Below are 24,246 nucleotides of genomic sequence, written 5' to 3' on the forward strand. Positions count from 1 at the left end.
GTGTCAGAAAAACTGGATTAAGTCTAATTGTAGAGCATAGGACTAGAAAATCTCGTGTTATCCATTCAAATCTGCTGTGTCGAAAATGGCGAGTATGACTCAGTTACTAAAATAAGTATAATTGTAGATACTCGTGTTACCAGTTCAAATCTGATCGGTTGAATTTATATAAGTATTCACTCTAACAAACTTACTATTTTATTTTTTGGTTCAGAAATTGCAAAAAGAAAAAAGAAATGAATTAATCATTTGAACTAAAAAAAAATAATAATAAAGTTACAAATATCTCCATAAATCTTTGAAATTGGTCCGGTTTATTAGCGGTTTAATTGGGTTGGGCGTGCCTTTATTGGCGAGGCTCCTGCCCCGAGGGTTTTGGTGACTGAACCTAGGGGTTTTTCCTCACACTCCCGCGCTTGCCCGCTCTCCGCTCTCTCCCTCGAATCAGCAAATTCCTCTGTGCTTCGTGAGGAAAGCCAAATTCATATTCCAACATGGACGAAGAAATGGACGTCTCTCCCACCTACTTTGACCCTGAAGACCTCACGATTCGTGAGCGATTTCGTCGGTACAGGTGCGTTCTCCGGTTTTCTTTCTATTTATTCGTTCGGCAGGGTAAAATATGAATGCTGCCGAGAAAATGAGTCATCCACTCAGTTTAAAGTTAATTTATTGAGCAGAGGTTTCAATTAACTAATCTGTTTATTGGGTTTGTAAGAGCAACCTATGTGGTCTTAGTTTGCTACTTGGTATCTGTTTGATTCGATTGTTTTCTAATGCTCAATTTCAACTCATTGCATTAAGATCAAGCCGGATGCATTGCTTTTTTACTTTCTCTGTCTAGATGGCCGTCATTGGTTTTGTGCTTATTCCGGTAAGGGGATCTTATGATTAATTTTGGAATAGAGCACTTCTTGGCTTATACTTTAATCTGAAATTGGTATATTTCTTTTTCGAACGTGCTAATGGGTTCTCAAGGATTGCCGGTTTACTGACGTGATGCGCTTTATTTCCAGTTGCTTGGAAAGATTAAATTCCATCCTTTTAGGTAGTATATAAGAGCAAAAACTCTATACCTGTGCTGATAATTTCATATTTGAATTTTGGTGTACATTGTTTGGGTTTGCCTATGCATTCTGTTGCTCTGTTCTTGCCTCGTCCTTGCAGCTTTTCTTGATTGGAGTGGGGTTTTCACTTTAAAAAAAAATTGTTACGTAGCTTTCTTACCCATATTTGTTGAATTTATCATTTTTTTGATGCAATACCACACTTAGCATGAAACTTATGCAGGAAAAGGCATTCAAGCATATCTCCTCACAAGGAAGTTTCATTTTCACCAGTCAGTGAGTCTAGGATTTTGTATGACGGACAGAGTTTCTATAGTCCAACAAGTGCCACACCTCTTGAAACTTTTAAAGAAGACGCTGAAAGTCTTGATGGCGATAGCCAGGCAGTTTCAGTAGCGTCTCTAGGTCCCGATTCAGTTCGCTACTCACTGAAGGCTTGCAAGCATGAGAATGACCCATTATCTAATAGTGGAGATACAACTTACCCCTTTTTTGCATCTCTGATGGACTCTTCAATCCAAGGTTCTAATTATGTCGAACATATTTCTTACTCTTTATGTTTGTTCTCCGTTTGGGCATGGGCTGTTTGTTTGAAGAAGTGTACACTTCATGTCTTATTCTCTCGAGATATTTTGTCAGGATTGATGTCTATCCCAGACTTGATATTAAGATTTGAAAGTTCTTGTCGCAATGTTTCAGAGTCGATAAGGTACGTTTCCCTCTATGCTGTTCTCATTTCATTTATTTTACAAACATCTTGTTGTTGGTTTTCCGAATAAGTTGGATGGATTACATTATGCTTGTCTTTATATAGTTTCTCTCTGAAATCTTATCATCTATTTAGATTTTTTTGGGTGATAAGAATTTTTTTTGTTGATGGTATGAAATAAAAATAAGGGGAAGGAAAGTCAAAACCCAAGGTGACATAGTTAGAAAAAAAGGAAAAAAAAAAAAAAAAAAAAGAACACTTCCAGATGATACAAAAAGAATTGAAGCTAAGAGTTAGAGAAATTCCATTGTTTAAGAAGCCCCGAAGAATTTTCTTTGTTGTTGAATACTATTGTTTCTATTGAGCCACATCAACTAAAGGGACACTTGCACAAATTGAAGTCATAAGATTTTCCTAGCCCTTTAAAAGGACGGCCGGCAAGAAATGAGGAAAGAAGGCTGTTGATATGAAGAGGGAGAGCCTTATGCTATATCTTGTTGTAAATTATCTAGTTATTTATTATGCTACCCCTTGGTCTAAATTATCTAGTCACTTTACTTTTTACACATATGCTTCCATTTTAGCCAATTGGAAAAACCGTTTGTAATCTTCACGGATCCTTGATTCATTTTGTAACTTTCATACGTCAAACAAATTGTTTCTTATAAAAAAAGATATTGACCGGGAGAGCAATCTTCCACTTGATTTTATGTTGTAAGAAAATCCTTAAATTTCAAGCAAAGAGCGAGCATTAAGGAAATTACCTCAGGTTCTGCATCTTTTTTATATATAGGCAACATCCTAGTGATAGTCATCTAAAAAGAAGTCTCTTTTGAAAAACGAAGTGGTTACTAGTACTGACCTACCGATATACCATAGCCAATCAATGAACTTGGGATAACAAGCAACCAACTGTATAACAGTATGAGCATAACAGGAAGTTGATTCTGCAAAGAAAATTGTGTGCGCTGAAAACTTGACGGAACTGTTGATTGTTACTAATTCTTTAAGCGTCATATCCCTTTTTGTTTCTGAACTTCTTGTTTTTTTCCACTAGGTATGGTTCTGACATTCAGCACCGCTTTTCTGAAGACAAATTGGTGAGGCAGAAGGCTCAATTTCTTGTAGATGAAGCTGCCTCTTGGTCCCTCTTGTGGTACCTTTATGGGAAAGGAAATATCTCTTTCTTGAACTTTTTAAAAATTGTATTTTGTATTTGTGTACAAATTTCTGTTTTCTGTTTCATGTACGTTATTTTGGATCCTGATTCAATTCTCCGTTTAAATGGAAACAAATGTGTAACTTTAAACCTTGCTGCATGTAATTGAAATTTTGGTATATTAAAATTTTCCCTGCAACAACATTCTTTTTCAGTGTGAAGCTTGCTTGTTTAGACAATGATGAGCGTTAGCACAGCTGTGGACTGAGTTTTATTGTTTTTTGCCGCTTCTTGATAATAACAAAGTGTAGATGGCATCAATTTTTAGAACAATGTACAATATACAACTTCAACATGGTGGAGTTCAAACCACAAAAGAATTATTTTGTAATTATAGCCTTCTTTTGATCTTGCTTGATTGGAAGGTTTTTCTTTAGTTTCTTTGGGAAGGGGTTTCCTCTACCCCAGACCCTAGGCTGTCCTTTATATGATAAATTCATAGCCTTTGATGTCTCTTCTATAAAAAAAAGATAATAAAGTCTTTCTGGTGTTCCTTGAATTATTTCTTCTGTTCTTTCTCCCACTCTCTAACTGCTGCCTATTGGCAATTAATATATTTTCTGTTAGCATTTTGGCTAGCATGGTCGGTGTCTTTTCTGCTATTGTTGAAGGAGATTAACTCACCCACCCACCTAACCCACTCACGCATATGTATAATACATGCTGTTGCTTGTTATTGAAAATATTTTACTATTTGACCTTGGGATTAATATTGGTATCTTGTTCTTGCAGCAACGAGAGAGACGCCTAGAGATCTAATTGTGGTTATGTATTTTCTTTTTCCAAATAAAAATAAGAATTTGTATAACATTTTAAACATTACTCAAGTGTGAAAAACCTAAATGAAGCTTTCAATTTGTGGCAGTTTCCCCCAACATCGCACTTGGAGGCCTGCCAGTTTGTCATAGAAGACCATACAGCTCAATTATGTCTTCGAATTGTTGAGTGGCTGGAAGGTTTAGCCTCTAAAGCACTTGATTTGGAAACTAAGGTGATGAGTTATTCTGAGAACTTTACTTGATAATTTACAACCAGAAATCATATCTTATACTATGGTTGTGATATATTTCAAAATTAACGTTGTATTTAATTGTGTGTCCTGCTTGCTAGCGCTACTGTGTTTTATGCTAGCTCTCAAGTCACAGATTGTTAGTTATAGCTGTCACTGACATGATATGTTTAATAATGATCAACATTGCTAAACAGATTTACTATAAGTTAAAACCCTTAGCTCTTGAAACTTTATAGATTCAGGTTATCGAGTGCCCGAGATAACTCTTGGAAAGTGAAATCTTTGTGACTTTTAATAACTTATACTAGGGTTAGCCAGTTTTGTTTGACGCTTTGTATATGTTTTTACAGATTCGTGGATCTCATGTTGGTACCTATCTTCCATCTTCTGGAGTTTGGCATAACACTCAGCGTTCTCTCAAGAAAGGGACTTCTAACACAAATGTTATTCATCACTTGGATTTTGACGCTCCAACACGTGAGCATGCTCATCAGCTGCCAGATGACAAAGTATGGTTTTATTTATGCTAAATTGGGCATTGAATGAATAATATCTATATATATATAGCCTTTGGTGCCTTGTGATGTTTTATTTTCCTTTTTACCACCACCACATCTCATGTTCTATTTATCATCCTTGCATACATTGGACATGTAGTATGGGATGTTTGTGTGTGATTTGGACCTGTTTTTCTTTTACAAAAATTGATATAAGAAAGATTGACAAACTTAGACTGGAAAATAACTACATATGAGTCGCTTTAGTTTAGAAGGAAGTATAGTAATTGACGTTTTTCTCAACAGAAACAAGATGAATCTCTTTTAGAAGATGTCTGGACTCTTCTAAAGGCTGGGAGAATGAAAGAAGCATGTGATCTCTGCCGGTCAGCAGGACAGGTAAACAAATCTCTGAGAGCTATGGCTTCTTCCCTTCCAATGCTCCAGTTTATCATCTTACATCCTGTGATACATTTAATAACATGTTGGCAGCCGTGGAGAGCTGCAACTTTGTGTCCTTTTGGTGGATTTGAACACTTTCCTTCCATTGATGCCTTGGTAAGGAATGGAAAGAACAGAATTCTACAAGCCATTGAGCTTGAAAGTGGCATTGGCCACCAATGGCGTCTTTGGAAATGGGCTTCTTATTGTGCATCTGAGGTAGTCATTGTTATTTCAAAGGGCAGTAGATAGGTTTTATTTTCTGTCTTGAAGTTTGTTGTATAACTCTTTAAGCAATGTCTCATGTGCAATCTCTATCTGATGGTTGATGGTAAATATGTATGATCATTATTGTATACTTCTGGTGAGCTCAATAACAATTATGCTATTACATGTTTTGGGGCGGACAATGAATAGAAAATGTTTTCTATGTTATTTTTTTTTTGTTATTTTATTATTTTTCTTAACATTTATTTTATTTTTGCTTCTACTTGTACTCTGTGCAATTGTTGAAGAAAATTGCTGAAGTAGATGGTGGGAAGTATGAGGCTGCTGTATATGCTGCTCAATGTGGAAACTTGAAGCGTGTACTTCCTATATGCACAGATTGGGAGGTATGCTTGTGGCAGTAATCCCTGCAAATTTTAGAATGTTTAACTGAAACTTCTGTGATCTGTCCATTTCACTATTAGGGATGCATATGAACAGAACTGCTAATTTAGTTGGTGTGAACTGGGAGGTTGATGAGTTTCTTAGTGTGGTTATTTGTTTGTCAATACTATTGGCTAATGTTTTGTGTCGACTAATTGTCTTCTGTCGGTGTTTGGGTGATCTCACAATTAAGCATAAATTATCTAATTATATTCTTATATGCAAGGAACCTAGTATAATGGAAAAGAGTTATCCTAAGATTTTTTTTCCGATGACCTTTGATGATATCAATTTGTTTTAACACTGTCAAATGCTCTGAGACTATCCATTTGCATGCAGTCAGCATGCTGGGCAATGGCAAAGTCGTGGCTAGATGTTCAAGTAGATCTTGAACTCTCTCGTTCACAAGGGAAGATGGATCTTTTCAAAAGCATTATGGACACTGTAGATGAAAGTCCAGGACAAAGTGGTAGAAACTTTCAGGCTTCTGATGGACCAGAAAGTTGGCCACTTCCAGTTCTGAGCCAACAACCACGCCAAATTTCTGCCCTCCTTCAAAAACTCCATTCAGGGTACGAATACAATATGATGTTACTACACATGAGGATGAGTAATGTGATGTTAACAATGTAAGGTCTATTCATTTTCCTGATCAGCGACATGGTGCATGAAAATGTAAATCGTGGATGCAAAGAGCAGCAGCGGCAAATTCAGGTATTTTAGATTTAATTTGAATGGCCAGGGTAATTTTATCCCTGAGGTTTTACTTATTAAATGGTGCAACTAAACCAAAGAGGAAACATGTGTGACAGAGCAAACTTGTTCGAATGATTAATTCTTCTATTGTGATGGCTGGTTAATTTTAGAGATTCTATCTTGATGGTGTCAAAAGACTTTTTGTTTGTGGCCTGGGCTTGAATTGGGCCTAGTTGTGTGCCGTCTTCTAAATTGAAAAACACTAAGATTGATTGCTTTTATTTGATGATGGTAGAGTGATAAAGTTATGAAGAGAGTTTCGGCGCTTGTATTGAAAAGTGAGGAGATCATTACAAAATTGCACAATTTATTACTTTTATTTGACTCCCCTTCTTTTCTTCTTTTGAAATCCTCTTGAACTAAATGCATTCTCAGCTCCTTGTATTTAACTGGTGTCCTGCTGAAAATTTCTCCACTCAATGGAAACACAAACCTTATATTTGTCTGACACTAGCTCAGCATCTGTTGGCACCTTCCTAAATAAGGTGTCACTCTCGCTATTGAACTGTGGTTGAACCCATGTGGTATCATCCTCCTTAGTTGGAGCTTGGGTCTGATAGAAGCTCACCAGTTGGTTAAGTTACTGTTGCATCAGTCAGTTCTCTCTCCCTGGCTACTAGATTCTTTAGTGTTTTCCTTGTTTCCATTCTGTAAAATTGGTTCAGCTGCAATGCCCTCTACCAACACAAACATGCTCTCCGATGCCGGTATCTTTTTAACCTCTTCCATCAAAGCTCCTATTTGAGATTTGACCAGTTCCATACGGCTGTCTACTTTATTCCCTATAGGCATTTCTGGGATAGAGTTCTAATACCACTAATGTTACAGTGCAGTTTGTACTCGTCTCCAAAAGCTAGAGTTCCTCAGTTCTTCCTTACAGAATACCTGACTTCTTCTCTGTACAGCATCCTTCGGAGTAAACTTTCCCTACTCATGCACTAGTACTAGCATTCTGTTATTAATAGAATTTGCACATATCATAAGAAATCTACACTCTTCTTTAGCTTACCCCACTCACATTTTACTCGCTTCTCACCTTCGTATCAGAGTCATGACTTGCCTACGTGCATGATCAAAGGGGGCCCACTACTCCTATGAAATAATTATTTATCCATTTACCTAATGTTTATTTTTAAACCATATGTCTTAGGATATTGCAAATAAACCTTATTTCTGTCTTTTATTTATAATTTTACAGGTAGGAAATGAATTTGTTGTCCTTTTTCTCATAGCTTGCTCATCAGCCATCCCGTTATGATTTACATCATAGGAAACTTTCCCTACACATGCACTAGTACAAGCATTCTGTTATTAACAGAATTTGCATATATCAAAAGAAGTCTACATCCTTCTTTAGCTTCCCCCATTCACATTTTACTCACTTCTCACCTTTGTACCAGAGTCATGGACTATCCTACGTGCATGAGCGGAGGGGGCCTACTACTCCTATAAAATAGTTATTTATCCATTTACCTAATCATTACTTTTAAACCATAAGTCTTAGGATTGTGCAAATAAACTTAATTTCTGTATTTTATTTACAATTTTACATGATAGGAAATGGGTTTGTTGTCCTTTTTCTCATAGCTCTCTCATCAGTCATCCCATGATGATTTTCACTTGAAACAAATTTCATAATTTTTTGTTAGTCGTCTGTCGGTTACTGTTGAAATAAAAGGAAAAAACTTCCATCTTACATTTTATAATATTTTTTCCAGATGATCTTGATGCTTGGAGACATTCCTCGTCTCTTGGACCTAATCTGGTCATGGATAGCACCTTCAGAAGATGATCAAGATGCTTTCAGGTCATGGAATGTCTTTGTTATTACAGATAAATGTCTATGTTTGAGACAGATATGGTTATATTTGCTCATACTGCCATTTCAAAAATGCTTGCACGTTTGGATTTTGTTAGGCCTCATGGAGATCCTCAAATGATCCGGTTTGGTGCTCATTTAGTGCTCGTGCTTCGATATTTACTTGCTGAAGAAATGAAGGATATCTTCAGAGAGAAGATCATGAATATTGGCGATCTTATTTTACACATGTAGGTAAAAGGCTTGTTCTTTTTTAGATGAGGACAACATAGAATATTTAGGTAAAAGAAGACTAGAGGGATTATAGACGTGGGATGAAATTTGTTTCCATGTTTGCTTTTGGTATGCTTCTCTTAAATATTTTTATGATTTGTTTATTTTGGTAAGAAACAGCTATTTCATTGAGAAAAATGAAATTCTTGTAATTTCTGCTGGTCCTAAATATTTTTTAATCATCCATATGCTTTGATTCTAGATTAATTCTAAAGCTATCTAGTTATCTCATCATTCTCGTGAAACAATAGAAATTGTCTTTTTTCCCCCCTCTAGGTAGGTTCCTGATCTTGACTTAGATTGATAGAATATGTGACAAGGCTATAATCTAGTGCCATATAGATAATTTACTGTGGATTTCAGGTATGCCATGTTTCTCTTCTCGGTGCAACATGAGGAGCTGGTTGGTGTATATGCTTCTCAGCTAGCAAGCCATCGATGCATCAACCTCTTTGTGCACATGATGGAACTTCGGCTCAACAGCAGGTGACTGAAATCCTTACAGTCGAAATAGTTTTGGTTTTTGAATCTGCATGCTACAAGATAAGGCGTATGGATTTGAGGTTCTTTATGTGATTTTATATCTACATCGAAGAAGGTTAATGGTGATCCTTTGACTAATCAAATTTGGCTGTTAAGACAAATGTTCTCAACATGAGGATTTCTTTTTGGTGGATGTTAGAAGTTATATAATCCATATTGAATTTCAAAATGTTTTGCCATCTCATTTAACCACGTTTCCAGCTTCCTGATTTGACATCATCAACTGTGAAGAGATGACACCATCATATGAATAATCTTTTTGGTGGATGTTAGAAGTTATATAATCCATACATAGTAGGTTCTCAAATATTCGGCATAATTCTAAAAAAGCAATACTGATGTATGTGCAGGGAGAGATGGCTTCTAGGGTTGATAAATGATATTATTATCATTATCAATAATAATAGCATAATTATGATGATGAGTATGTCAATGACAGATGAAAATGAGAATGACAATGGAAACAAAAACTGCATTGAGGGCATCGTCATTGCGTGTATTATTTATGTAGACCACAGAATAACTAATCATCATGAAAAGAATATTACATATGAATCATGGAAAGACTAATAATGTTAATAAAATTGTACAAAAGTGAAACCCATTTGTACTTGATACTTTTGGAAATACAGTAGTTTCTTCTTTATCAAAGGTCCTTGAAATGTACGTAGATTACCTTTCAATTAATACTCTGTATTTACTAGCTGGTCTTGCTGCATTTTCGGGCATTTGTTCTTGCAATCTGAGTTTTCTGATTAGTTTTGCATCTTGCAATGCCTAGTTTCTCTTGAATAAGGGAAATTTACTTCAGGGGATTATATTTTTATACCTTTTTGCTTGTTCACAGCGTGCAAGTCAAGTATAAAATCTTTCTCTCTGCTATAGAATATTTACCATTTTCTCCCGACGGTGATTCAAGGGGCAGTTTTGAAGAGATTATTGAGAGGTACTTCTGCATTTACTTGATTTAATTCTTCAACGTTCAAGCCTGAAATTCACATGATCTGGTTTTGTTTATGGTTATTACGTGTTTATATGATGTACTTGACCAGTGTACTATCAAGATCTCGGGAGACAAAAATTGGTAGTTCTGACAAGTTATCAGATGCTGTAGAACAACACCGCCTGCAGAGTCTTCAGAAAGCTATGGTTGTCCAGTGGCTCTGCTTTACCCCTCCTTCCAAAATTGCTAAAGTCAAAGAAGTTAGTACTAAACTTCTTCTCCGAGCATTGGCACATAGGTAATAATTGTAGTTCGCTGTTGCTGTAGAACCACCAATGTTTCTTTTTAGTACAAGGCACACTAGAGTATAAACCACACTCTAAAAAAAAGGGCTTAGAGGAAATTGGTTCAAACTATGGTGGCCACATAACTAGGATTTCATATCCCCCGTGTTTTTTTTTTGGCAACCGGGTTAGGAAATTGTTTGAAAACATGAGGCATTTTGAAGCGAGGTGTCTTGGGAGGGCATGGCTCCTAGGCACACTTTCTGGAAGACTGACTATATCATGATAAATTATGAATGTTGATTGATTCTTGCAAATCTGGGGTGATGCTTTTGATACTTTATTGGAGTTACATTTGACTTTGAAGTTAATTGATAGTGCAAGTCCTTTTTGTATGGAGCAACGAAGCAACGCTGATCTCTTGCACTTTTCTGTAAACTAGTTCAAGTGTAGGTTGAGTGGCTATTTTATTATTTGTATGCCTACCTTGTAATGGTAATATATGGATGTTGGATTTGGTCTATTGTTAATGCATATTTTCTTTTTCCTATACTGCTGCTTTCTACAGCTTTTGAATTTCAATCGTTTGCTGTTTTATAGCAATATCCTGTTCAGAGAGTTTGCTCTGATATCCATGTGGAGAATCCCATCAATTCCCAATGGTGCACACAAGTTACTTAGTCTTCTTGCTGAGCCTTTGAGGCAGAATTCAGAAACATTTAGTGCGTTGGAGGATAATGGTGTTCTGGAGAACTTAAAAGAGTTCGAGGATTGGGTATGCTTCCAATTCTTGTAATTACATGTTGGTCATTGTGGCTGTACTACCTGTTTTGATTACTGTGTACTTTCATCTAATAGAATTTATATCTTCATTAGAGTGAATATTTCGCCTGTGATGCAACATATCGCAACTGGCTCAAAATTGAGTTGGAGAATAATGAAGCGTCTTCCCTCGATCTCTCATTGGAAGAAAAACAAAGATCCATCGTAGCTGCTAATGAGACACTCGATTCGTCGTTTTCATTGTTACTTAGTATGCTTTATCTATTCTTTTCCCCATTCATAATTAGAAACCCCAGGCATACTACTCTTCATTGCTCACGATCTTTCTGCAAATAATTTTCCTTTCTGTAGGGAAAGAAAGTCCGTGGTTGGATTTCACAGAAGATTACGTCTATGAGGCAATGGAACCTCTTTATATTGAATTGCATGCCGTTGTCATGCTCTGTTTACCTTCAGGAGAATGTTTATGTCCTGAAGCCGCCACATGCACAACCTTAACAAGTGCCCTTTACTCCTCTGTAATTGAAGAGATCATATTAAATCGGAAACTAGTGGTATGTTTCTTAAACATGATCTCGTATAGTTTTTTTAATTACTTTTTGTGGCAAAGAATCAGAGATAATTTATTATTATTATTATTTTGAAGTATTTGTTCGTTGGTGTATTCTTCTATTCTTTGTTTCATTTTTATAGATAAGACTCTAAACCCCAGATTTTCTTTCACCAGCCTATTATACTTTGTTCTCGAGATGAAGTAGGGTCCTTGCCCTTTCAAATTTAAGATTATGTAATGAACTCAGTTTTGGCCTGGCTGATGAAAGGAGAGTGGGATGCCCTATTATCCTCTGTTGATTACTTGTTACCATTTTTTTGTATTTATTATCTTTTATTTTATTACAAATTTCACCTTATTTCTTATTAGGGATAAAAAAACCAGACTATTTAAATTTTTTTTACATGTTCTTCGAATATGCAGGTGAATGTCTCCATTGCATCTGGGGAAGGTTTCTGCATTAAGATTGTGCTTCGCTGTTTAGCAACACCAGGTGATGGGCTTGGGCACTGTGAAGGCAATGATGGTGGCATTCTTAGTGGCATCATGGCAGCTGGATTCAAGGGTAAGAAGTACTATGCAACTTTGAGTACAGTATCCTACTTTTCAGTTACTAATTGGAGGTCTAGTGTAAATATGGGTTTTGTTCTTGTGGCATTTGAAATGATGAAATCTGAGATGTGGATATCTCTCTTAGTTCTTCACCCCACTTCTTAACAGAAAAAGAACGTGCATTGAACAAGTAAGACTTTTATATGTTGTAGGTGAGCTTCGCGGTTTTCAAGCTGGAGTCACTTTGGAGGTTTTGCGTCTAGATGCATGGTGTTCAAACGAAGATGGCTCACTAGAATGCCCGGCAGCATACATCGTGCAAGGCTTATGTCGTAGGTGCTGCCTTCCAGAAGTTATTCTTCGATGCATGCAGGTAATACTTCTTTGAGGCTAGTGGACTTTATATTAGATCTGCCTTTTACTTCTCGTTAAATATTCAACCTAGCATCTACTTTCCATGAATAATCTGAGTTACTCTCTCTACGGATACAGTAAAAACCATTTTGGGTTAGCATGGTTGTCATTTGGGCTGGTAAAATAAAATGAGATAAAATGTGGTATGGTAGCTAGGCATCTCGTGAGATTTGGTGGTTTGTTTTCCTTGGATCAGCAGTAAAATGATGTAGGAGCATTCTGGCATATGTATATAGATACTTTCGCGTACACGATTTTCGAACATTAGAGGATGAAATATTCAACAAGACATAATCTGGACTCTCCTTCTATTCATTTATATCATCTTATTCTCAGGTTTCTGTGGCTCTGATGGAGTTGGGTTTGGAACCGAAATGCCATGATCAGTTGATCGAACTTGTGGCGAGCTCTGAATCTGGGTTTTCTGATTTGTTCAGCCAGCAACAATTCGAGGTATCTCTCAGTTAACTTTGTCATAATATAAGAAATCTGGTACCTAATGTTATGAGGGCTTTGACATCAAAATTTGATATCACATTGTCACTTGCAGGAATTTTTGATACTTGAGAGAGAGTACACATTACGCAAAATGGAGCTTGGAGAGCCTTCTTCCTGACTTTGCTATATGGATCCGATATTCAAATCTCCGACCAGCAATTTGAACACTTGATAGTTCTTTGATTTCTAATGTATGGAAATATCTGTTAGATAGGATGCTTTGTATTGACTTAGATTATATGTTATCATCATCAATGAAAAATATGATTGAAAGCAATTCATAAATTTTGTACGAAATCAACCTAAGAATTTTTTTTTGATATCAAATGATAAGAAATCAACTCAGGAGAAGTTCTGATACCGAATAATAAGTAATCACGGTAAGAGAGGTAAGATTCTGATTAAATATCTCGAGACAAGAACACTTGTTTGAGATTTGAATTATTCCAAACAATATTGATAATGTCAAAGGAATGATTCCATACATGGCTTAATATAGGTTCAGAGTATTTGGCCTCGACCACTTAATTATAGCCTCACTTAGAGTCTTCACTCGGAGTATTTGGCCCTTAACCAGGCATTTGGCTTAATATAGCCTCAAAATGAAAGAGGCATTTCATTTGTAACCTTTATACCAGCATTTTAAGAGTTTGTTACTTCAATTAGCTGGTATTAAATGTAAGTTACAAATAAAAAAAATAAATAATCTATCATATATTCGTAACAATCTAAGAATAAAGAAACTCTAATGTATAAATGAACCTTGATTCTCATTCATTTAGGTAAAATTAAGGTTTTGGTTTATATCACATTCAAATCTTGAATTAGTTTATAATTTATATTTCTTCAAGAAACCAAAAAGTTATATGACCAACCAAATTATACACCCGTCTGGTTTTTAAGGTTGCTAAGTTTTTATATTTCTTTCTTCTTTCGGTCTTGTGTTTTCCAATAAAGCTTCCCACCAAAAGCCCGCCGCAATTGACAAGTAGAGGGAGAGAGTGGCAGCAAAATACACATTGCACTGCAAAACGTTCCCCATGTAATCGGACTGAACCCAAATCGCGCCGCCAAATCCATTCCAATCTCCCTCTCTTCCCCTTTCCCCACAATTTCCCTTTTCATCGATCCCGCCCCGTTAGCGTTAGAACATCATAAATTATTACAAGATTAATTAAACCCCTTTTTGGAAAATACAAATGGGCGTCTCCTTCAAAATCTCGGTAAAGGGTAAAAGGTTTCGTTCAAAGCCGTGTATTACTCGATCCAGGAGCACTGCCGTTGATGATGACGAATTTAAGGATGAGTCGAGGGTTTTATCGAAGAACGAATCTTCTCTTGCTCGAAAGCTTGACGTAAGTGCTTCCGATTTTGCTTTTCCTTGTTCTTGATGTGGAAATCTGATTTCAGTGCATTTGCTTGTTGTTTTAGGGATTTTGATTTTGTTCCTTTGTAGATGAACTCAATGATCCTCCTTATTTTAATCCCTAAACTTTCGTACTTACCTCGTTTCAGTGGTTGTGTTTTCAAATGATGTTTTGTGTTGGCGTCCAACAATTTGTAGTGTTAAACACGAGTTCATGTGATGGGACTAAAGTAGATTTAGTAGACATTTATTGTGAGATCCTACCTTGGTTGGAGAGGGGAATGAAACATTTCTTATAAGGATGTGGAAACGTTTTCCTAGTAAACAGGTTTTAGAAACCTTGAGGGGAAGCTTGAAAGGGAAAGCCCAAAGAGGATAATATCTGCTAGCTGTGGGGTTTGATTGTTACAAATGATATTAGAGCCAGGCACAAGGTGGTGTGCTAGCGAGGACGTTGGCCCCCCAAGGGGGGTAGATTGTGAGATCCCACATCGGTTGGAGAGGAGAACGAAACATTTCTTATAAGGGTGTGGAAACCTCTCCCTAGTAAGACACGTTTTAAAAACTTTGAGGGGAAGCCCAAAAAGTACAATATCTTCTAGCGGTGGACTTGAGCTGTTACAAATGGTATTAGAGCCAGACACCGGGCAGTGTGCCAACGAAGACACTAGCCCTCAAGGGGGTGGATTTTGAGATTCCACATCGGTTGGAGAGTGGAACGAAACATTTCTTATAAGGGTGTGGAAACCTCAATCTAGTAGACATGATTCAAAAACTTTGAGGGGAAACCCGGAAAGGAACGCCCAAAGAGGACAACATCCGCTAGCGGTGGGCTTTGGCCATTACAAATGGATCAGAGCTAGTCAACAGACGATACGTGACACTGGTTGGAGTAGGGCTAGACTTCTCCCTAGTAGACACGTTATAAAAACCTTGAGGGAAAACCCAAAGAGGACAATATCTGCTAGCGGTGGTTTTGGGTTGTTACAAATGGTACTAGTACCAAACAACGGGCGGTGTGCCAACAAGGACGCTGGGTGTCACAATCGCCCAGTGACACTGGGCCCCCAAGGGGAGTGGATTGTGAGATCCCACATTGGTTGGAGAGGGGAACGAAACATTTCTTATAAGGTTGTGGAAACCTCTCCCTAGTATACGCGTTTTAAAAACCTTAAAGGGAAGCTCGAAAGGGGAAGTCGAAAGAGGACAATATATGCTAGCGGTGGGCTTGAGTTGTTACATTTATGTAGAGTTTAAGGATCAAAATAGATATTTCGAAATTCATAGTTCTAAATGAACATGTTTTGACAGTTCATATACCATATTGAAATTTAAAACTCAATACTAATGATGGTGATGATATAGTGGATTGCTTGTTGTTGTTATCTCAAGAATGAAAGTTATACCAAAACTTCTAATGAGTTTGTATAGCCTAAAGCTAGTCAGTATGATATTAATTCTGTTTACTCGGTATCATAATACACTTGTTCTTGATATAACAGAGTGAAGAAACTGAAAGAAGTGGGGATGTAAATGGGGTGACTGGGTCTTCTTTAAATCATCTAATTCCAGGTAATTTCTATCGACTTTAGGCGTTATCTTATTAGATATGGGTTCTTTACGAACAAATGAGTATTGTTCTTTCAGAAAATGGAGTTTCCTTCACATTAAACCTGTTTCGAGATGGATATTCTATCGGAAAGCCATCGGAGGTCGGTTTGAAAATAGCATTACTTCATTTAAGTGGCAAATAGGAAGGAAAATACATCAAAACTAATGCTTAGAATTGTAATCATGTTCTTCAGATTGTGCCTACGCACCCAAATACTCTACAAGACAATTCAAAGTTGGTACTTCCTTATGACAGGAAATCCGAAAACTTGTTTTCTGTAAGCTTTCCTTCATATCTCTTCGTTTATGGCATTGTAGATATCGACTAGTTTACGGGAGTGTAGTTCATGTTCTTCTTTAAAATCGATTACTTGTTGCTACGTAACTAGTAGGTTCTAAGTCGAGGACCCTTTGTTCCTTCTTTCTAGTTATCTCTTTTTATTGTTAATACGAATTCTATGTTTTCGTTTCATAATATAAAACGAATCATCTCTTGAGATTGTTTGCATCATTCTCTTTCTTTTGGGATCTTAAGGTTTTCGAAGTTCATTAGAGGTGTTCTTATTAAAAGAAAACTTATCTTTTCTAGGGTCGGAAGACTTCGAAACAATTGGTATTGAACAGATTTCTTGTCTATAGTTTAGCTCTTTTTAAAATCTTGAAGAAGCATTTTTTGTGAGATCCCACGTCGGTTGGGGAGGAGAACGAAACACCCTTTATGAGGGTGTGGAAACCTCTCTCTAGCAGACGTATTTTAAAATCTTTAGGGAAAGACCAGAAGAAAAGCCCAAAGAGGACAATATCTACTAGCGGTGGGCCTAGGTCGTTACGTTTTTTTCTCTCTAAGAAGTCCAAAGGGTGAATCTAACTTCCTCAGGGTATTTTGTGGTGAAATTGTGTTTTTAGCGAGGCATCGAGCATGGAATTTTCAAGAGACGCTTCTATTTTATCAGTTTTCGAAGTTGTTTCATCTTCATTAGTCACGTCCCTTAATGTATCTAACAGGCATTTTCTTTTGTTCTTTATTATATGTGCTTCAAGGCTATTGAATGTGGCCGATTGCCTGGAGATATTCTTGATGATATACCTTGCAAATATGTTGATGGCACAATTGTTTGTGAGGTGAGTTTATTTGAATTCTGAATTTACTTTTAGGAAGCCTAAAATATGGTTAGGATGATTTAAACTATGCGTATGTTCATATGTTATGTATATTTTTGGTTGATCGAGCCCTTCGTACTTACGGGTCTATAAAGGGTTCACCATGTTGTTTTTTCTTTTGACAAATGTTTCACCGTCTTGATGGGGTCGTTTCTATGAAATCTTTGATGATCGGTATAAAGGAAAAGTTAGAAGTAATAAACCCCACACTAACAAAAACAATATACAATACGGAAAGGAAATCACCCTAAAAAGGTAAGGTTTTTCTCATGGTGCATAAAGCTACATTCACGAGCGAAAACCTACAGAAAGGAATACCCTACACGACTCTATTTTCGGAAGACAATTAATCCCAAAACCATCTGTTTATATAGTGCATGTATACTTACGATTTCTAGTCAAAGATTCTCAATCTTTTCCGATGGTATCTCATTTTTCCTAGGAATGTAAAGAAGTTATTGGACATGGCCTTAACGTACCACTCCTTCAAGAACGTAAAAGCTCTGCTATGGACAAACCTCGTTATGACTCTCTTTTGGAGTCTATGGAAAGAAAGAAACCAAACAGTATTCATGGAGAAGACCGAGCCGAAAGTTCTTTGAAAATGTTGTTCACCACGCTATTTCTTGGTGTAACTCGTCTAATATTTTTACTTTCTGTAGTGGTACCTCTCTTGTTGTAAATTGAGAAGGTCTTTTGTTAGGATCATGGATAAACGCATCTCTTTCGGAAATTTCAAACATCAATAAAATTATCTATTATATAAAAAAAAACATAAATTTATCCCGACTCTATTTATCTATGGTTTTATTGCAACTTTCCCGTTCATAATTTTAAAATTCACCGTAATTATGTTCTTGTAGGTGCGAGATTTTCGTGGATGTCCACCCGAACAGGGGCCTGGTGCTGGATCGACTGCTAATGTCAATAAGATACATCTTAGGATGTCCTTGGAAAATGTGGTAAAAGATATTCCATTAATTTCAGATAATTCATGGACTTATGGCGATCTGATGGTATGTACGAACGACTTCATAATCTATAACGAATAATTTTAATAACATTTCGAGGATGTGATACATTTTTTAATTTGTTTTTAATACTTAAGGAAGTGGAGTCCCGGATTCTTAAGGCGTTGCAACCGAAACTTAATCTTAACCCTGCTCCTAAGTTTGATAGGCTCTGCAGCATCCCAGTTTCTATGAAGGTGATGCAAATTTCTGATGGTTTATGAAGATAATATTGCCACTCTTTTATGTGTTCAACATTTATGGTTGCTGTCTGCAGCTCAACGTTTCTCATTACGCTGAGCGGAGGAAGCGATCAAGACAGCTTTCGGAAGTATCGGTCTCATCTAATAGTAGGTTTGAGAAGAAGATTTGCATAGACAGAGTATCTGAAAGTTTTAATACCAGGTTGGGAGATTCAGGAGCTGTTTCTGGAAATTTGAGTTTAAATGAGATGTTATCATCAAGACCAAAGAGCTTTACTACTTTGGATGCTTCTCTTCCAGCACAACCGGCTGTATCAATATCTCAATCTAGGTATTCCGTGGGCAGTGGAACTCCAAGAGGTATGCTCGATCAAGTAGCCGGGTCAGTTCTTAATCCGTCTGGTGTTTCCCCTACGGGGCAAGAAATGATCTCATATGCGGATAATTTGAACGCTAATGTCTCTCTTCATGGAAAGAGGGAAACTCAAGATGGGCAAACGTCACCGTTGTCCCGTTTTAATAAGAGACCAAGGCCATCTCTTATGGGCGTCGTTGGAATTCAATCGCACCCATTTTCTTCGATGGACGGCCCCCATGGAACTGACATGAATTGGAAGAATATGTTGCAACAGCAAGAAATAGCAAGAGGTATGCAGTACTCAAACCCAGGAGTTCAAAAATTTTCTCAGCAAATGCTTGAAGGAGTCCTGAATCAGGACTCCGTGCAAATACCGTTTGCTACTGGACAATCGGCTATACGATATGTAGCCAAGGAAGAGCAGTTTGAGTCAGAAAAGATGGATGGACCTGACCTCGGTCGAAGCAAAACCGATATGCAAATGACGGAAACCGAAAACCACCTAGATCCTCAGCATCCACAGGTTCAGCAACGTCCTCCCCAGCAAGCATTTGTGAGATCTAATCTCTCTCAGCCTCCTTGGAATAGTTTTGGTCAGCATGTGGAGAAGGTAGCAAGAAAGGAGGACCAAGTATCGAAAAGAAAATCAGTTCAAAGTCCTCGTGTGTCGGCAGGAGCTATGACTCAACCATCGATGTCGAAATCGGGGGAAATCTCTAGTGGCTCAGGTGGACCACAGTATGGAGTGCCTGCAAATATTTCAGCACAAAAGGATAAGCCTGGCATTATAGCTCATATTGGAGGAACTCCATCCTTGACTTCGAGTGCTAATGACTCGATGCAAAGGCAACATCAAGCCCAATTGGCTACGAAGCAACGATCAAAATCCCTCCCGAAAACGCCAGTTGGATCTCCTGCTAGTGTCGGTAATATCAGTGTTCCCCTGAATGCAAATAGTCCTTCAGTTGGAACTCCACCTTTTGCTGGTCTAACCATGATTGAAAGATTCTCAAAGATTGAAATGGTGACTGCAAGGTAAAGTTTGGCTATCCACCTTCACAAGGTTTTGGCTTATCATATGCTGTACAGGACGTTAACGCATTTGTTTTGTTGTTTAATCGAAACCGACCGCAGGCATCAGCTCAACCTTAAAAAGAGTAAGGTCAACAACTATCCTATCCGGAAAACAAGTACATTCCCGGCTCACAATCTTGCGACCCATCTGGCAAACTCATCGATTAACGACAACTTAAAAGATGACGCTTGTGCGAGGAAGATGTCGAAGTCCCGAACTGGCGGCAGCTTAAATGCCTGCAAAAGAAGGGTGTTAACTTTTATGTTGCAAGACCGTATACCTCAAGGTCTGTAACTTTGTAAGTTTTAAGATAGTTAGTCTTATGTTTAACTCTGCATTTCATTTGAAGCTCTTCTTCACATTCTTCTGCTGCAGGAATGGTTCCATATGCTACTAGGTTACGATGTCGGGTAATCCTGTCGGAAAAGCCTAATGATGGAACGGTAGCAATTACCTACGAAGATATAGATGATAGCATTTTTTTTGATGTTGAAGATCTTCTTCCGATATTGCCAAATACTGTAAGCTATCATGTTCTGCAGTCAACAATTTTTCTTATTTTCCATATATTTGTGTTCTGTTATGTTACCACATTTTAAGTTATATCCTTCAAGAGGAGGCCACGAAAACCACCCGCCTCCCAGAAACTTCGCCTTGTACCTCTTTGGACTTGACCCTACCGAAGTAAATGGATCGTTTTTTGTTTCTTTTTTCGTTTATGTAGGCAACTAAGTGACACATGATCTGCACTTACCATTGATTCTAAGTCTTGGGAGGACTTTGGCTCTTGTTAAAGCTAGCTTTGCCCGGAAGGTGCCCGGAAGGGAAAGTTGAAAGAGGACAATATCTGCTAGTGGTGGGCTTGGGTTATTACAAATGGTATCAAAACCAGACATCGGGTGATGTGCCAGCGAGGAGGCTAAGTCCTGAAGGGGGTGGACACGAGACGATGTGCCAGCAAGGATGCTGGACCCTGAAGAGGGGTGGATTGGGAGTTCCCACATCAGTTAGAGAAGGGAATGAGTGTCAGCGAGGACGCTTGTTGACACTTGGCCCCCAAAGGGGGGTGGATTGTGAGATCTCACGTTGGTTGGAGAGGGAGACGAAACATTCTTTATAAGGGTGTGGAAACCTCTCCCTAACAAGACACATTTTAAAAACCTTGAGGAGAAGCTCGAAAGGAAAAATCTAAAGAGGACAATATCTGCTAGCGGTGGACTAACTACATAGGATTTAATATCATATCGTTTGAGTTTTTTTTAACACCAAATGTAGTAGGGTTAGACGGTTGTTCTATGAGAATGGTTGAGGGGCTCACAAGCTACCTCGAAGTTACGAAGATACTTGAGCACGGCTTGCTTAAATGTTTCTTTTGGATTTCTATAAATACATGCTTTCATTATAAGCAATAAATGTTGTGAATCTGGTGTCTATATGGCTATCCCATCTTTCTGTTCTGACACGAGTATACGTTGTTTTACGAACAGCTTTCGGCAGATTTACTTGCGGAGCAATTATCTTCGTTGGTATGAATCTAAAATTTTATTTGTTTCTTAAATTATTAAGTAGTTATCAAACATGCCTTAGAATTTATGGATGATGCCCCAGGTATAAGATTTGTGTAATTCTGCAGATGGTTCATGAAGGGTATGATCTTATTGAAGATAACATTCAAGTTAGGCCGACCCGGATGAACCCGTCCCACAGCAGTCATTCAAATGCTGCTGGTCATCCTCATATTAATCCAGCAGCGGAAATGCAGAGTTATGGAGAAGCTTTTCCGGGTCAAACGTCGAATGAAGTTCCGAAGCCGAGCAGTAACAGTAATGCGTCTCTGGTCAACGCCTCCCATAGTCTTCTAGGAAACACAAGGATGTTGCCTCCCGGAAACGCTCATGCCATGCAGATGTCTCAAGGAATTTTGGCCGGGGTTTCGTTACCCGTAAGGCCGCAACAGATGGAAGCAGCCCAACCTTCGATGCAACAGCAGCTGCAGCAATCGCCACAGGCATCGCAGCAGCAGAATCAGCAAAACCTGATTCAAACACAGCAGCATCAACAGTTCCAGAGATCGATGATGCTTGGAACAAGCCAGCTTTCGCATTTGAATGCCATTGGTTCGAATTCGAACGTTCAATTGGGTACTAACATGACGAACAAGTCATCCATTCCGCTTCATCTATTACAGCAGCAGCAGCAACAATCACAAATGCAGAGGAAAATGATTATGGGAGCTGTGGGTATGGGCGGTATGAACAACAACATGGTGGGACTTGGAAGCCTTGGCAGTTCAATGGGTGTAGGAGCCACCAGAGGAATAGGAGGAGCTGGACTACAAGCACCCATGGGTTCTATTCCAGCCATGGGCAATGCAGGTCAAAATCCAATGAACTTAACCCAGGCATCTAATTTTAACAACACTCTCAGTCAGCAATTTCGAGCGGGAACGTTAACAGCAGCGCAGGCACAACAAGCTGCTTATAAATTCAGGATGGCGCAGAACCGAGGCATGCTCGGTGCTGCCTCTCAATCGACAATAACTGGAATCCCAGGAGCAAGACAGATGCATTCAAGCTCAGCTGGACTTTCAATGCTTGGACAAGCTCTGAACCGTGCTAGCCTCACCCCAATGCAACGAGCAGTAGTACCTATGGGTCCTCCAAAGTTGACGCCGGGAATAAACCCGTACGTGAATCAGCAACAACAGCAAATGCAACAGCAACAACAGCAACAACAACCTCAGCAGCAGCAGCAGCAGCTACAACAACCTCAGCAGCAGCAGCTACAACAGCAGCCTGAAACAACACCACCACTTCAGGCTGTCGTTTGTCCACAGCAAGTAGGTTCACCTTCAACCGTGGTGGTCCAACAACTGCAGCAGCAACAACAGCAACAGCAGCAATCAGCTAGCCCACAACAAACGAATCAGAGAACTCCGATGAGCCCGCAGCAAATGAGCTCGGGTGCAGTCCATGCCCTTGGCGCTGGCAATCAGGAGGTTTGCCCCGCTAGCCCGCAGTTGAGTTCACAAACCCTTGGTTCAGTCAGTAGTATTGCAAATTCTCCCATGGACGTGCAAGGTGCCAACAAGAGTAACTCTGTAAATAAATAATCCATGAAGTAGAATTGTTTGAGGCTATTAACAATAGAAGTAGATCTTTGAGAACTTATCAAGATATGTACAGTTTAACGGACGAAAAATGTGTATTAGCAGTGTTTTGTTTTTAGATTATGTGATCCATATAGTGAAAATTGTAAAAATATTAGAACTTTTTATTAACTTTTCTAACACTTCGGATTTGTTAGGAAGTTTGTAGAAGAATTCGAGACGAGATAATGAGCTTAAGAAGGGATTGAACTATATATAGATATATATATCTATCAAGACTCTATTCATAAATTCTTACATAAAGTCTAATACAAGGACTACAGTAAAATTTAGAAAGTTGAAATGGAAAGAAAATTAAAATTAAAATTGATGTCATAGTTCATATAAGTTGACTTGGATACAAAGGATAGAATGCATGGTTCATATAAGTTGACTTGGATACAAAGGATAAAATCGAACTTTTTTAAGGATAAATAGGTGACACTAGCCTAACCTAATTAGGTAAGTGGCCTTGCATGGTTATATTTGATGTTGACATGTGTCCCGTATTTCTGCTGTCACATATATTGATATGTGTGAATTGTTTGTAGATGGATATGCTTATGATATGTTATGTATATGTTATAATATGTGAATTGTATGATAATACTTACGGTACGATGTGTTCAATGATATGTTTGAGATAGGATACAAGAAGGATGCACTAAACGTAATGTAACGACAGAAGTAAGATATGTTCATGGAACGTTAAGGTTGGGGTTTGTATCGAAATGCTATGGATATGAGAGATTGATAAAAACGATATGGTCACGCTCAATTGATAAAAGAATATGATTAGATTATTGGTAGAAAGAGATAAGATTATGATAGATTGATAGAACGACAGCGTTAAGATACGTTCTTGTAACGATATGACTAAGGTACGTTCATGTAACGATATGACTGATAGGTACAAGACCGTTAAAACTATGTTAAGTTAAGAGACGATATAACCAAGAAGTGTTTATGTTAAAAGCATATAAAGTTATGTTATGTCCCTCAAATTATATGTAAACAGGATAATATGAATGATATGAAATCACGATAAATGACATGAAGTATACCCCGTTAAAATTATATATGATATGAGAACTGAAAAATGAGAAATGATAATATGAATGGTGAACGATACATGAAATGTATGAAAAACGATATGAGAAGTATAGAACGCTAGCGAAGTTGTCTTAAATGATAATGAAAATAGAAAAATATTGGAACCTCACCATTATGTGTGCTCATGTATAGAACAATTCTATTTTAGATGACCTCTTAGAAATTATCCTAGAATGCATGTGAGGAA

At 37.9% G+C, this 24,246-nt stretch overlaps 2 protein-coding genes across 3 annotated transcripts; both read left to right on the top strand.

Annotated features, from left to right (window-relative positions):
* The first annotated feature begins 339 nt into the window (after window positions 1–339).
* LOC111456566 (nuclear pore complex protein NUP107) lies at window positions 340–13,299 on the top strand. Its single transcript, XM_023098487.1, has 24 exons — window positions 340–574; window positions 1,291–1,589; window positions 1,707–1,776; window positions 2,834–2,949; window positions 3,728–3,759; window positions 3,861–3,986; window positions 4,358–4,516; window positions 4,811–4,903; window positions 4,997–5,164; window positions 5,461–5,559; window positions 5,936–6,168; window positions 6,253–6,310; window positions 8,071–8,159; window positions 8,270–8,401; window positions 8,808–8,930; window positions 9,835–9,933; window positions 10,040–10,228; window positions 10,815–10,989; window positions 11,091–11,247; window positions 11,349–11,551; window positions 11,974–12,115; window positions 12,315–12,475; window positions 12,853–12,969; window positions 13,067–13,299. The coding sequence occupies exons 1-24, from the start codon at window positions 495–497 to the stop codon at window positions 13,130–13,132; spliced, it is 3,186 nt and encodes a 1,061-aa protein (XP_022954255.1). The 5' UTR covers window positions 340–494; the 3' UTR covers window positions 13,133–13,299.
* Window positions 13,300–13,943: 644 nt separating this feature from the next.
* Window positions 13,944–23,160, top strand: LOC111456565. 2 transcript variants are annotated; one of them, XR_002712790.1, is made up of 14 exons: window positions 13,944–14,369; window positions 15,883–15,952; window positions 16,028–16,092; window positions 16,186–16,269; window positions 17,033–17,113; window positions 18,016–18,168; window positions 18,261–18,359; window positions 18,440–19,758; window positions 19,858–20,084; window positions 20,174–20,319; window positions 21,286–21,324; window positions 21,432–23,005; window positions 23,095–23,107; window positions 23,140–23,160. XR_002712790.1 is itself a non-coding variant. In XM_023098486.1 (12 exons), exons 1-12 carry the CDS (start codon window positions 14,214–14,216, stop codon window positions 22,908–22,910), a joined length of 3,918 nt encoding a protein of 1,305 aa, XP_022954254.1. In that variant the 5' UTR covers window positions 13,944–14,213; the 3' UTR covers window positions 22,911–23,089. The 2 variants fall into 2 exon arrangements, 1 of the variants encoding a protein (XP_022954254.1); XM_023098486.1 differs by lacking the exons at window positions 23,095–23,107; window positions 23,140–23,160 and having other exon boundaries at window positions 21,432–23,089.
* The last annotated feature ends 1,086 nt before the right edge of the window (window positions 23,161–24,246 follow it).

The sequence above is a fragment of the Cucurbita moschata genome, unplaced genomic scaffold (assembly GCF_002738365.1).
Source record: "Cucurbita moschata cultivar Rifu unplaced genomic scaffold, Cmos_1.0 Cmo_Scf00018, whole genome shotgun sequence".
Taxonomy (NCBI): Eukaryota; Viridiplantae; Streptophyta; class Magnoliopsida; order Cucurbitales; family Cucurbitaceae; genus Cucurbita; species Cucurbita moschata.

Excerpts from the sequence above, each read along its gene's own strand:
- LOC111456566 (XM_023098487.1), top strand. The coding sequence starts at position 495 with ATGGACGAAGAAATGGACGTCTCTCCCACCTACTTTGACCCTGAAGAC. Across the intron at positions 1,777-2,833 it reads AATGTTTCAGAGTCGATAAG|GTATGGTTCTGACATTCAGC; the intron begins GTACGTTTCCCT and ends TTTTTCCACTAG. Across the intron at positions 10,229-10,814 it reads CTCCGAGCATTGGCACATAG|CAATATCCTGTTCAGAGAGT; the intron begins GTAATAATTGTA and ends GCTGTTTTATAG.
- LOC111456565 (XM_023098486.1), top strand. The coding sequence starts at position 14,214 with ATGGGCGTCTCCTTCAAAATCTCGGTAAAGGGTAAAAGGTTTCGTTCA. Across the intron at positions 18,169-18,260 it reads GGACTTATGGCGATCTGATG|GAAGTGGAGTCCCGGATTCT; the intron begins GTATGTACGAAC and ends TTAATACTTAAG. Across the intron at positions 18,360-18,439 it reads GCATCCCAGTTTCTATGAAG|CTCAACGTTTCTCATTACGC; the intron begins GTGATGCAAATT and ends TGCTGTCTGCAG.